We start from the raw sequence: 14,599 nt of genomic DNA on the forward strand, positions 1-14,599 counted from the left end.
CAAGCATGCCACTTCTTTGCCAAGTCACAGGCTGACAATCATATCCCCAGCCCTGACATGCTTCAGGACGACTTAGAAACATCAAGCACACGGGAAGAGAATAGTAACTATCAAAAACAAATCAACGGTAGCATATTTTAGATACAGGATGGAAAAACCGTCTTCCTTCTACTGTATTGCTTCCTAGTACAGACAGAACCCCCTACCTGACCCACACTAGCTCAGCCAGTACAAAATTCCCAGACCCAGCTCTGGGATGTGCAGGCATGAGGTCCTAGGCCCATTCCCTAGCACTAAAAAAAGATTCCAAACCTCACATCATTCCATAGTTCTTGGTCTCTCCTCCTCAGGTCTCAAGCTACAAGGGAAAGGCAAGGAAGGGCTTCTCTTGAGAGAGTCTGTCAAAGTATTTGAGGCAAAATTGGAGACCTGGTTGCCTGGAAACCAGATGATCTTGAACTTTAGTTGCCTTGGCAACAGTAGGGGACTTTCTATCGTACCTTTAAGGTTAGCTCCTTTTATCAGGAGCTAGCAGTAGAAGGCCTGGTTCCAAATGGATATTCTTCAATCAATGCTACCACCCTCTAGCAATAACTTCATAAATATTTAACAGATGCTTCCCAATTTGATGGAATTGGAAAATGAGTTTCAGGATCGGAGGCTAAAGAAGGTATCACATGACACCTACATGGCTTCAACCTGAAAATGCATCTCCTGGTTGTTCGGAACTGTAAGTACAGATATCCACTTAATTTTCAGCCCCCTTTGGTTCAGTGTTGATTCCCTAACTGTGAAAGCAAGTTCACAGGTATCTAGGCTGGTGCTACTGTGAACCTTTATGGAAGGAGTGGTTATCCCAACTAAGACTGGTACTGGGGACTGGAGAACACAATGTGTCCAGATGACAGGGAAAGTGGTCCCGTGAACAGGGAACCATTTTCAGGCACAAACTGGCGAGCCACTAGTAGCCCAGACATCACCAACGTGTTCAAACTGCAGCCAGTGATGCTCCCAGTGTTTCATCCCTTCTCATAAACCACATCTGCAAAGCTGCTCTTCCCATTCTAATGAATATGAGTGCATGTAAGAAGTGAGGGCAATTGCCTAATGTGTGCTAGGTCCTGGCTTCAATCCCCAGGACAAAAACCAGAGAGAACAAGGGAGTAAGGCCAGGCATGGTAGCATATGCCTTTACTCCCAGCAGACGCAGAAAGATCTCTGGGTTGATAGATAGAGGCCAGCCTAGTCTACAGAACAAGTTCGAGACCAGCCAGGGCTACATAGTGAGACCCTGTCTGTCTTAGTCAATGTTCTACTGCTGTGAATAGACATCATGGCAACTCTTATAAGGGAAAATGTTTAATTGGGACTGGCTTACAGTTTCAGAGGTTTAGTCCTTTATCAGAGCAGGAATCATGGCAGCACACTGGCAGGCTTGATGCTGAAGAAGTAGCTAAGAGTTCCACATCTGGATCCACAGGTAGCAGAAAAGTGCCAGTGGCCTGGCTTGAGCATTTGAAACCCCAAAGCCCAGTCCCAGTGACAAACTTCATCCACAAGGCCACATGTCCTAATCCTTGTGAAGTGTTGCCAAGCATCCAAATACATGAGCCTGTGTGAGCCATTCCTAATCAAGCCACCACACTATTTCAAAAAAGGAGGAGAAAGAAGAGGAAGAAGAGGATGGGGAGGAGGAAGAGGGGAGGGGGAGGAGGAAGATGGTGGCACATGTCTTTAATTCCAGCACTTGGGAGGCAGAGACAAGTGGATCTCTGAGTTTTGTTTGTTTTTTTTGAAATAAATTCTCATGTATCCCAGGCTGGCCTCAAGCTCACTATGTAGCTGAGCCTTGAACTTGTGATCTTCCTGCTTCTACCTCCAAAGTGCTGGGACTACAGGCATGTACCACCATGCCCAGCTCCCAGACTTCTAAGTTATACAGATTTCTCTTTGTGATTTTTTTCTTTTTAAAGGTTCTATAGATAAGAGTCTCAATCTGTAGCCTAGGCTGGCCTGGAATTCACTATGCAGACCAAACTGGCCTTGAATTTACAGTGATCCTTGTGCCTCTGCCTCCAGTGTATTCGGTGTACATGGATATACTACCAAACCAAGATGTTTTCCAAAGAAGCAAGTTAACTACTTCTGGCAAAGCTAAAGACCTGATCCCAGTACTGCAGGAGAATAGTGGCGCTCAAAATGGAGAGACTTACGGACCTGTGTAAAGTTTTAAATTACATTTATCTATAGACGTGTGTTTCTGAGGAGAGATGCACATGCCACATGTTCACAGGTGGTTCTGCCCTCCCACCTGTGAACCCTGGATATCAAACTTAGACCGCCTGGCTTCACTGTCAGCACTCTTACTGAGCTATCATACCAACCCACAGGTGACTTTATTTCTATACAAGAATTTGCAAAAAACATCTCAAAAACAGCTTAAGGGACACAATTCACAATTTGTGCAAATTATCCAGGTGTAGTGATGTACATCTGTGATCCCAGCCCTGGGGTGTGGGGACAAAGCCAGGGAAATGGAGAAACTGAGGCTAGCCTGGACTACAGGGGCTTTAAAACAAAACTCTAAAAGTATGAGCTCACTCACTGTCTAGACTGCACCCCAATACACCAAGCATATGGACATATCCTGGAGTATGTAGGCCAGGCCCACCTTGCTTCATGGCATCCTCTGTCCCACCATTCCCAGGTCCCCTTGTCCATCCTCTGAGCCACTGGGTATCCTCAGCACAGCTACAGTCTCCTGGCCAGTGCCCCTCTTGCCTGCCTGCAAGAGCTTAAATGTTATCACTGCCTCAAGACTCTGCTCCCAGGGTTGGGGATTTAGCTCAGTGGTAGAGCGCTTGCCTAGGAAGCGCAAGGCCCTGGGTTCGGTCCCCAGCTCCGAAAAAAAGAACCCAAAAAAAAAAAGGTCCCCCTGCTCCCTTTCTACTGCCTACTGCCCTGGGCCTGTGAGCATTTGACAGTGTTGAAAAGAAATGGTTTACTCAAAGGAATGAGCTGATGAGTTTAGTACAGAGAACAGTGAATTAAAATACATAAAATGAAGATAAAAGATTATATTGAAGTCAAACCTTGATGGAAAAAGGACAGAAAAAACCAAATTATGAAAATATTTAAATAGGATTACACATGTGACTGTGTGACACACAGTAGTTAGAAAATAAAATACACAGCTGGGTGGTAGGGCCTTCTGGGTGTAAGGCCTGTCTTACAAAGCAGCAAGCAGCCTCCATCAGAACATGGACAGCAGCTTTACAAAGGATGTCATTTCTTATGCTAACAAAACAGCAGCTTGATTCTACTGCTGGCACAGATCCACAATGTGCCTGACTTACAGGAAAATGATAGGTTTTTGTTTTATTTTTAAGACAGGGTCTCACTATGTGCCTCTGGCTGGCCTGAAACTCACTATGTAGACCAAGATGGCCTTAAACTCACTGATCTGTCATCTGAGAAAATAATTCTCAAAGATGGATTTCCCAAACATTAGCCCAATACCACGTATGTCATGTATGTAGGTAACACAGAAATCATCCCCTTTGCAATTTTTCCCCAATGTTTCAGAATCTGCTCTGAAGAAAATCTCATGCAAAGATCCTCCTAAATACTCCTGTCTCATAAACCCCAAGTGCCCTCAGACTTGACAATCAGCAGCCAAAATGTCCTTGAACTTCTGATGGTCCTGTCTCCACTTCCTCAGTGTCCAGATTATAGGCATGCACCACCATATGTCCAATTTATGTGGTCCAGGGGAGCCGACCTCCAACAGGAGCAGTCTACCAACTGAGCTATGAGCTCCTCACCCGTTACCAACTGTCTTATGGACTCAAGATTCCTTCCTACCAGAGCACCTGACAAGACAAGGCATAGGCGTGTGCCTCCTCCACTCACACATGCCCTCTGTGCCGACTCATTCCAACACAGGCCTCCGAGCACCAGCCTAGGAGTACTGGGGACTGATGAGAAGTACCCAGGGCGGGAGCCAGCTGACCTTCAGGGCTTTGAAGATGACCCCTGGGTGCCGAGGAGACCTCGTAGTGTTGTTCTCTAGCAGCTGTTCCAGGGCACGCCGAAGCCCAGAGAAGTCTGTGGGGGGATTGTATGTCCTCGTTCCCTTGTAATGAATGGAGCTAAAGGCTTCAGGGAAGCGGCCCAGCTTCCTGAACCGGTCCTGGATGAGCTTCTCAGGAGCCTCTGAGGGGTGATCTGTATAAGCAGAAAGGCATGTGCATAGTGAGTGCCTTTTTTGAAAACGAAAGTTACCTACCTCTCACTGGAGAAGATACATTTTAACTCTACATAGGTAAAGCACAGACGGGCACAACTACCACGTGGTTAGAATTATTGTACTTGTTTGGCTGTCTGAAAAGGAGCAAGAAGAAGGCAGGGCATCTCACAAACAGGCACTGATTACATGGGTGTGTGATTCATTGCCTTACACACTGTGATGTAATGTGCACTCGTCTGCATGTGTATCATAGAAGAATTTTGAAAAAGATTTACTGGAAGGAAAAGGTAGACCCGTCAGCATAAAAGGAAAGACGAACACGGCCTGTGTTTGTCCATACTTTCTGTGACATCACCCTTCCTACACAGCTTGCTTTGTAATCGCTTGTTACACTATTCACCGAAGAAGCACCTTACTCTTTTAAGAACAGTTGACCGGCCTGCAGATATATGTAACCAGTTGTTTACTAGTGAGGACTCAGTATTATGCTGAGAACTCTGCTCTTGCATCACGAAGCTGCAAAGCTATGACAAGCTAGCAACACAGGGGAGTGGCCTGTAACAGGCTCAGCACCAACCGATCAGCAGCCAGAGGATGGGCAGTCAGTGAACCTTTTAGAGGTAAAGGGTTGTTTGCACAGAAACTTTAGATTAACTTCCTTTAACGCTGTACCAAAAGCACTCAAACATTAGAGATGTATTAGTTCACATTTTAGGAGAGAGTCATTAAACAGCAGCCATCATGATCCTGGACTTATTCCTTACACTCAGTTCCTGCTGAGACTTGAAAGAAATAGCGGGAGGCATTCGTCCCTGCCTTCTCCCACAGCAGCCCAGGATCCTGACCCGGCCCTTCCCTTCCTCCCAATGTCTCTGCATGTCTTTCCTGAGCTTGCAATCGATGCTCTCCAAAGACTTCATTCTGCTCATCTACATAACATAATCCAGCCAGGGCATCCCTAAATAAATCTCCCAAGTCAGAAATGATTTCAACAATGTCCTGGTTTGATTTCTGTTGTTGACCAAAAGCAATTTGGGGTGTGGGGGGTGGCAAAGTTTACTTTCTTACACAGCCAGGGCCCACCTACCTAGGGATGGCCCTGCCTGCAGTGGGCTAGACTCTACACATCAATTAGCAATCAAGAAGACAAGGTTTGGAGCTGGAAAGATGGACCGGTGGTTAAGATCACTAGCTGCTCTTCCAAAAGACACAGGCTCAATTCCCAGCACCCACATGGCAGCTCACAATGGTTTGTAACTCAAAGTCCCAGGGAATCTGACACCCTCTGTATTAACATGCATGTGGTAGATACGTTTACATGTAGGCAAAACAACCACACACTTTTTGGGGGCAAGGGGGTAAAGAAAGAAAATAGGGGCTAGAGAGATGGCTTGTGGTAAAACTCTGTGGTAAGGCAACATTGACTGCTATTCTGGAGGACCCAGGTTCAAATCCCAGCATTCACACGTTTGGCTAACAACACCCTGTAACTCCAGTTCCAAGAGCATCTGACCCCTCTTCTGGGTCCCGCAGACACTGCTGGTTTATACATACGGTATGTAGATTTATGCATGAAAAAATCCATACACATAAAAATAAATCAAGAAAATGCCCACAAACCAGTCTGTTCAAGCCAGTTCCCCAGCTGTGACTCCCTCTAACAACCCTGGACTGTCAAGTTGACTTCTGAACCTAGCCAGGAGAGCGCTTAGCTTTCACACTTGCAGATTCAAGATGCTCCTTTCTCAGACCTTGGCGAATATTCCAAATCTGAAGCCTCCAATCCTACTTCTAGTCCCAAGCATTTTGGGTAAGGAATACTCAACCTGTCGATCATTTCTTATTAAACTCCCACCAGCACTCCAGAAAAACAGCAAAAAGATCAAACAGAAATCGGCAGCTGAACAGCTGTGAGGCAAGAAAAATGCAACGCCCCATTTGCCCACATGCTGGCACTCCTCCTACCCTGCTGCCTCGCTCCATCTTGTTTGTTTGTTTTTTAAAGATTTATTTTATATATGTGGGTACACTGTTGCTGTTGGTGTCTTCAGACCACCAGAAGAGGACATCAGATCTCATTACGGATGGTTGTGAGCCACCATGTGGTTACTGAGAATTGAACTCAGGACCTCTGGAAGAGCAGTCAGTGTTCTTAACCACTGAGCCATCTCTCCAGCCCGTATTGCTCTATCGTAAGGCTTTAAGAAGCCCTGTTGCTCCAGGAAAGGCTCCAGATATCAGAATTGGAAGCTGGTGTTCCAGCCTCAGTTCTGCAAGGGCCTCCTTGGTTACAGACAGCAAGGAGTCCTCTGACCTGTCATCTGAGGCTGCTACACACAGCGGCCTACATAGCACAAAGCAAAAGGATGACTTCTAGGGCCTGGCTATTTCAAAGCCTAAACTGGTAATTAAACCTGGCCCCTAGGGGTTGGGGATTTATCTCAGTGGTAGAGTGCTTGCCTAGCAAGCACAAGGCCCTGGGTTTGGTCCCCAGCTCCAGAAAAAAAAAAAAAAACAAAAAAAAAAAAACAAAAAAAACCTGGCCCCTAAGGCTGTAGAGACCCAGAATGCAGGGCTGGGCAAGGGGGATGCTTTGAAATACAGACCTGACAGGGGATATAGGTCTCCCTCAGAGAACTGACCCAAGGCCACCCATGGTCTGACCCTCAAGTGTCTCCAACTCCCCGAGCACACACTAGCTATGCTGTGCTGTCTCCGCTCTCTACTAGCCCTTCAACACCTCTGTGCACCAGACATCCGCCTGGCCCTTTAAGACAGACGGGAGCAGTGAGCAAGGGAGGCAATGCTTCTGCCTTCATATCACTTCCATTTCCATGGAAAACACCAAAAACAAGTAAGCACACACAAGATGATTCCAGATTCGGAGAGAGTATCAGCACTAGGGTGCAGAAAGGACCACGGCATAGGAGGTCAGGAAAGGTTTGGCCCAGATAAGGTAGCTGGGGCACAGAGGTCCAGACAGACAGCATATCCCGAAGTGAGAACACAGAAAACATGGTACAGTCAGTAGTAGGGAGCAGTGTGTGTGTATCCACATGTGCATATGCAAAATATATTTACAGACACACACACATACAGATGCACGCACACACTGTTTATACATACCTATAAACATGCACACACACACACATTCACACATACACATGGGCAAGCACAACACAGAGTGAGGAGAGATAGGGTCAGGGGAAATAACAAATGGCCAGACACATTGGCAGGGGTGAAACAAACACCTTTGAGTTTAGATTAAATTTCATTTTATTTTTTAATTTCTGAGACAGGGTCTCAATGTGTCAGGCTGGTCTCAAACATTCAATCCTCCTGCTTCAGCTTCCTGAGTGTCAGGATGTGCACATGCTCATATCCAGCTACTGGATTGTTTTTCCCCCCTTGGCTTCTATTATATTTTGATGTAACAGAAAGCAACCAGGAATATCACAAGCCACGGTATCTAAATTATAACTGAAGCTTTTATTCCAGAGAGCCTTCTGGAAAGACAAAGAATGCATCCCAAGGGCTGACACTGCAGTTCCCTGCATATAGCTGCTCCTGGGAAACTGCCAGGGATTTGCTCCCCCAGCACATGCTTTCCCGCTCCTCTGCCTAGCCAAGGCTCAGCTTGCAGGCATCGCTTCCTCTTTCCTAGATGTGTGGTCCCGCCTCTCTATTCCCGCAGCTTCAGGGCCTACACAAGCTACAGAACAGAGTACTGGACGGTCTGTGCAAGTAGACCAAGGGTATAGGCTTTAGCTCTATTCCTCTCTGCCTAGCACACAACAAGTCCTTTCTTGACTGAATGGACAGACATGAACAGTAGAACTGCTCAGGACCAGGTCACTACCCCACATCTAAGAACTATATTGTTGCACCTGATAACCCTGCTCTAAATTTCTCAAAGAAGCAGAAACAGCAGGATAGTTTGCAGATGCACTCCCCACTCACACCTCCATAGGTTCCATTCCCTCTCTCACACACAGACGTAAGTCATGCCGACTCCTCCACCTGAGAACCACTCCAGCTGTTTCTGGTTTTGTTTTGTTTTAATTTTTCATGTTTATTTTGAGAGAGGGTCTCACTGTGTAGACCAAGATGGCCTCAGACTTACAGCAATTTTTCTGGGTCTGCCTCTCAAGTGTGGGGTTACAGGTGTGCACTGCCACATGTGCCATTTGCACTGTTTAGGATTTAACCAGGGCCTCTAGCATTCGAGGCGTCTGGTTTCTTTCTTACATTTACCCCTTCTCTAAAGAGTCATTCTCATCAGTACACCATTATCTCAACTATTTAAATATTTTAAAAGGGAAGTTCTTAGCAATTCCACATGAGCCGCCAGCTACCACTTTATAGTCCAACTTTTCTCCCTCTACGGAACTCCTGGCAAGAATTCATTCAACATATTCACAAGCTTATATCAGTGCCTTGTATGTTAGCTCTCTTCTTTTTTTTTTTTTTTCTTTTTTCTTTCTTTTTGGAGCTGGGGACCGAACCCAGGGCCTTGCGCTTGCTAGGCAAGCACTCTACCACTGAGCTAAATCCCCACCCTTGCTTTCTGGATTTTTTTTTTTTTGTTTTTGTTTTTTTGGTTTTTTTTTGTTTTTTTTGTTTTGGAGTCAAGAGTTTCATGTAGCCTATGGTAGCCCTGACATAATGTAGGTAAGGATGGCCTCTACTTCTTGAATGCTAGGCCTACAGGCATGCACCATTATACTTGCCTTTCTTCTGTTTCAATGTGCCACCAGTCTCACTATGTAGCCCAGGTTAGCCTCAAATTCACAATCCCCCTGCCTCAGCTTCTCGAGTATTCAAATTATAGGTATATATCACTCTGCCTAGCTCTTCTAGTCTCTCTTGAGCCCTCTCTGAAGCTCTCACCATCAGCATCCCAGGGAAACAGACCTCATCCCAATCTCCCAGGACCCTTAGTCTACTGTACTGGTTGATTATTCCAGCCTTCTTGAACATTTTCTTGAGTCTTGCCCGGGTCCAAGTTTTTTCTGGGCATTACCATCACCATACTGCCTCCCAGAGGCCACCTCCTATGCATTAAAAAGCCAGTCTGTGACACACCGCTGTCTACTCACCAGAACCCAGAAGCTGAGTGTGCACAGTCTCGTGGAAAATAATGACTGCAGGGCCCAGAGTGGATAAGGGGACATCCAGGCCACAGCGTGCAGTGGTAGCCTTGAGTTCCTTGGTAAAGTGCTTCAGGTAAGCTTCCGAGGCATCCCCAAGGAATTTGAAGAGGTCATTGTGCAGCCGGTCTGCATGAGTTCGATAGATGACCAAGTCTGAGATGGCCAGGACCTTTAGCAGCAGCCGTGTCCTCTGGCTCAGATTCACGGTGGCCCCCAAGAGCCCTTCTGTGTCTATCACTGCTACCTTATGGACTGGGTCATGGGCTGCCCACACTCCCACAGTGCAGGACTCCTGAGCAGGGGACGTTTTGAAGACTTCTCGGCCATGGAAGAAAGTGTGGTTGAGGGTATGGGACTTTCCATCACCAGTATTTCCAAAAATGGAAACCACCTTGAGATGCTGGTCAGGCTTACAGTCCAATTTCCTAATAAAGTCCTCTTCATTTGTTACCTTCAAAAAAAGGAAGACAATAAAATATAGAAGCTGGAAAACTAATGCCTGTAAGAAACACAACTGTTTCCCGGGAACAAGACCTTTTCTGACTCATCAAAATGGAAGGAAAAGGAAGTCTCAAGACAAGAGCTGCTCATTAGCAAATGGTTTGCGGAACCCTCTGAAGCTTCAGTCGGGGGAGAACTTGGTAGTCATGAAAGCTAAAACTGGGGCATGAAGCAGTTTGATGATTTAAAGTTCTGGCTGCTCTTAGTGAGAACCTGAATTTGGTTCCCAGAACCCGCACTGAAAGGCTAACTTGCTGTGACACTAGTCCTAGGAGATCAAATGCCCTCTTCTGGTTTCCACAGGCACCTGCATTCTCGTACACACACACACACACACACACACACACACACACACACACACACAGAATCAACAACTGAGAAACAAAACTTTAATAAAGAGCTCAATCTGTAAAGTTCTTAAAAGAAAACATGTTAATCATTGGGTTAGCCAATCGTTTCTAAAAAGAAGTAAATTAATAGCTTAAGACCATGTGCTACAAAGTTGCGAAGACAATGGAAGATGGACTAGAGGATTGGCTCAGTGACTGAGAGCACTGGCTTTTATAGGACCTGAGTTCAGTTCTCAGGATCCACACAGCAGCTTAGAGCAGCCCATAACTGCTTTCAGAGGCTCTAAAAACCCTCTCTGGCCTCCATGGGCAGCAGACAGGCACTCGGTACACAGCCAAAACACCCACGTATAAAATAAAAAAATGCAATAAAGAAAAGGTGACATGCAAGACCCCCATGACTCAGAAATTCTATGTGTAGGTTTACATCTAGCAACTGAGCACACAGAACCTCTCCATATATGAATACAAACAGCAGCATTAGCCATACCAGCCGAAGCCAAGGCAGCCCAACACCGGTCGGTCGACTGGTGAATGAATGCGCAGACTCGGCATGTCCCACAACGGCTATCATTTAGCCTTGAAGGAGGCTGAGCCTCTGCCCGACCACTACTGCCATTTACAACTATTATCTTCACCTTTAAGACATTTCTCACATGTGCCTTACTCTGACCTGATTCTGTAAAACTTTCTGGGGTGTGTGTGCTGAACGTGCGTGTGTATCCGCCATGGCATACCATGGAGCGAGTCAGAGAGCCACCTCAGGTGTCAGTCTTTGCCACGCCATGGTTGAGATGAGGTCTCCCTGTTCATCTCGGCTTACAGCAGGCTCACCAGCCTGGAGGCTTCCAGTGGGTCTCTGGTCCCTGCCTCCTTCCATCTCCCCACAGCAGCACGGGGATGACGTGCACACTACTGTACACGGCTTCTAAGTATTCAAACATCCTCATACTTGTACAGCAAATGCCTTACCCACTGCTGATTTGGCCAAAAATGTTTTTTTCTTGAGACAGGGTCTACCTGTATAGACCTGGTTGGCTTGGTCCATATTATGTGGACCTGTCTTGCCTCAAACTCACAGGTCCACCTACCTCTGCTCCCAGAATGTTGGGATTAAAGGTGTGAACCACCTAAAATTTTAAGGTTTTTTTTTTTAATTTAAAAATTATTTTAGGGGCTGGGGATTTAGCTCAGTGGTAGAGCGCTTACCTAGGAAGTGCAAGGCCCTGGATTCGGTCCCCAGCTCCGAAAAAAAAGAACCAAAAAAAAAAAAAATTATTTTATGCGTATGGGTGCTTTGCCTGTACGCACTGTGTGTGTGTGTGTGTGTGTGTGTGTGTGTGTGTGTACACGAGTGCACTAACACATCATGGAAAGCATGGTGCTTCTGTTGAAGGGGTTGGTTCTCTCCTTTCACTGTGTGGGTCCCAGGGATCACACTCGGGCTGGGAAGGACTGGAGGCTAGCACCTTCGCCTGCGTCTTCTCCCTGTGTCCTTGCTCACACACCTTCAGCGGGGGAGGAAATGCTGCAGTGAGACTATGTCTGCCCATGGCTGAAAAGCACATACGCACTACACACAATAATGTCCTCGGACCTAGAGTTGAGGTGCTGTTTCTGTACTGACTTGTTTGACTGGTTAGAAAAGGTCTGAGAAGAGCTTTGGGGAGGAATTACACATCTGAAGAACTATCTGGAAAAATGTATCCTAAATCATTTCAGTTACTTTTTCAGTGGGAAAAGTAATTACAAGGCATATTCTCCTCAGACTCGCACTAGTCTTTTATCTAAATCCCACCTACAACAAACCTCTTACTGAATCAGAAGTACATGAAATTAACATGATTACATCTGTCTTAGTGTTTCCAGTTCTAATTAAAAGAATTTATGATATTTTGTAGTACAAAGTATTTTTATTTGCAACCCAATACTCTAAATATGTTTATGAACTGGACAAATGACAGTTTTGCACACACGTATCATCCCCCAAACAATAACTACAAATGTTAAAATAAAAATATTCTCCCTATGAAAATAATAAAAGCCAAAAGGGGACACAGTTGTAAACATCTACAATCTTGTTCCTTGAGAGACTGAGACAGCAGGACCACTTGCTGAAGATCAGCTTGGTCTAAGATATTCAAAGTTGGGCTGGAGAGATGGCTCAGTGGTTAAGAGTACTGACTGCTCTTCCAGAGGTCCTGAGTTCAATTCCCAGCAACCACATGGTGGCTCACAACCATCTGTAATGAGATCTGATGCCCTCTTCTGGTGTGTCTGAAGACAGCTACAGTGTACTGATATATAATAAATGAATAAATCTTTAAAAACAAAAACAAAAAAAAACAAAACAAAAAAAAAAAGATATTCAAAGTTTCAGACTAGCCTGAAAAGTGCAAGTCTACCTGAAAATTTTATGGTATGTATGTATGTATGTATGTATGTATGTATGTATGTATACATGCATGTATGCATGGCAAGATGGCTCACTGGAGCCAGGCACAGTGGTGCACACCATTAACTCCAGCACTCAGGAAGCAGAGGCAGGTGGTAAGTTTGAAGCCAGTCTGGTTTACACAGTGAGTTCCAGGACAGCCAGGGCTACCCAGAAAAACCCTGTTTTTAAAATACCAAGAAAAAAAAGGCTCATTAGAAGCCCTATATACTGAGTTTAACCTCGGACCCACAGTAAAAGAAGGCAACTTCTCAAAAGTCACTAGTGGCTGTTGTAAGGTCACTGTGGCACATGTACACCCACATACATTTATTACACAAATACAATAATACCAACATGAAATTTTCAACAATTTCATCGCCACCAAAAACACTTAGACAAAAATGTCCAAAAACCCATGACATAAAAATAAACCAATATGCTGTAGAGGTGGCTCAAAGGTTAAGAACACTGGCTGCTCTTCCAAAGGACCCGGGTTCAATTCCCAGTACCCACATGGCAGCTCACAACTGTCTGTTACTCCAATTCCAGGACAGCCAAGAAACCTGACTCAGAACACAGAACTCAGAACACAGAAACACTGACTCAAAACTAAACAACTATTGGTATTTGCTTGACATGCTAAAAGGAAAAAAGAAACCTAAGTACCAACACATGCTAAACAATGAGATTGAATGAGAAGAACCAGACAGAACAGCCAGATATTGTGTGATTCATTTGTGTCAGATGTTCAGGACAATCCACTTCACAAGTCAGGAAGTAGATTAGTGACTGCCAGCAGCCAGAAGAGGAGGAAACAGGGAGAGGCTGTTAAAGGACAAGGTCTCTGCTTGAGGTGATAGAATGTTCTGGAATCAGATGGTGTTCTGGCTGCAGGTTTTGATTATACTAAATGCACTCAATTCTCTTTCATCATTCATTTGTGGTGCTGGGGAACAGACCGAGCATGGGCTTTCAGTGACCTGCACCCTCTAAAAGACCAATCTAGATTGAGGGTCACATCTAGTAGTCAGGACTGTTTGCATGGTCATGGCCCCATATCCTCACACTGAAAAGGCAACTTTAAGTTGAGTTCCGTTTTAATAAAGTTGTGATATTTTAAAAGTTTACCGTTATGACTTCATACATTCATAACCCTCATGACAACTGAAAGAACATGTAGGGCTGATGGCTCGCTCACTTGCCTCCACCCTGGTAACCAGAGGTGTCCTCTAACCACCTCCTCAGACTCCTCCTCACATGCGCTCTCAAGAGCCAGCATTCACATATACATACATGCACACATAAAGACACGCATATCTCTCTCTCTCTCTCTCTCTCTCTCTCTCTCTCTCTCTCTCTCTCTCATTTAGGACGCAGGAACAACACAGTGCTAAAACTTGAATCCCTCTCAGCCCTGCCCCTTAGACTTTCCACAGACCTGAACACAGCAGCATTTGATCAGCTTGGGGCCAGGCTACTTGAACTGCCTGATCGCTCTAAAAAAACAAGAGATCCAAAAGCTAGCTAGCATGGTAGCTCAAATCTATAATCCCAGCACAGAAGAGTTGGAGGCAGGAAGACTATAAGTTCAAGACAAACTTGGGTTACACAGCAAGACTCTCGCAAAAAATTAAGTTAAAAATGTGTGTGTGTGTGTGTGTGTGTGTGTGTGTGTGTGTGTACACTGTAATGATCTTCAAACACACAAGAAGAGGGCATTAGACCTCCTTACAGATGGCTGTGAGTCATCATGTGGTTGCTGGGAATTTGAACTCAGGACCTCTGGAAGAACAGTCAGTGCTCTTAACCACTGAGCCATCCCTCCAGTCCCAGTTAAAAACTTAAGTGGCCAGGTGTAGTGGCATGGACATTTAATCCCAGTTCTGGGGAAAGAGAGGCAAGTGAATCT

The 14,599-nt window shown here is 45.4% G+C and overlaps 1 protein-coding gene and 1 long non-coding RNA gene across 12 annotated transcripts in view; one reads left to right on the forward strand and one right to left on the reverse strand.

Annotated features, from left to right (window-relative positions):
- Positions 1-14,599, reverse strand: part of Zfyve1 (zinc finger FYVE-type containing 1) — a 49,146-nt gene that overhangs the window by 15,206 nt on the left and 19,341 nt on the right. For 9 of the 11 annotated variants that reach the window (NM_001106743.1, NM_001434298.1, XM_087552781.1 and 6 more), the window contains 2 exons: positions 9,349-9,853; positions 4,013-4,227 (listed from right to left, as the gene is read on the reverse strand). In NM_001106743.1, coding sequence (NP_001100213.1) covers positions 4,013-4,227; positions 9,349-9,853 — 720 coding nt within the window. Of the gene's footprint in view, positions 1-312; positions 404-4,012; positions 4,228-9,348; positions 9,854-14,599 lie in introns of those variants that run through there. The other 2 variants (XM_087552786.1, XM_087552784.1) reach the window with 2 other exon arrangements.
- LOC134479226 (uncharacterized) lies at positions 22-2,251 on the forward strand. The gene is made up of 2 exons (XR_015623214.1): positions 22-730; positions 2,080-2,251. It is a non-coding gene; the product is annotated as an uncharacterized LOC134479226 (long non-coding RNA).

This window comes from Rattus norvegicus, chromosome 6 (assembly GCF_021556685.1).
Source record: "Rattus norvegicus strain SHRSP/BbbUtx chromosome 6, alternate assembly SHRSP_T2T, whole genome shotgun sequence".
In the NCBI taxonomy this organism is placed as follows: domain Eukaryota; kingdom Metazoa; phylum Chordata; class Mammalia; order Rodentia; family Muridae; genus Rattus; species Rattus norvegicus.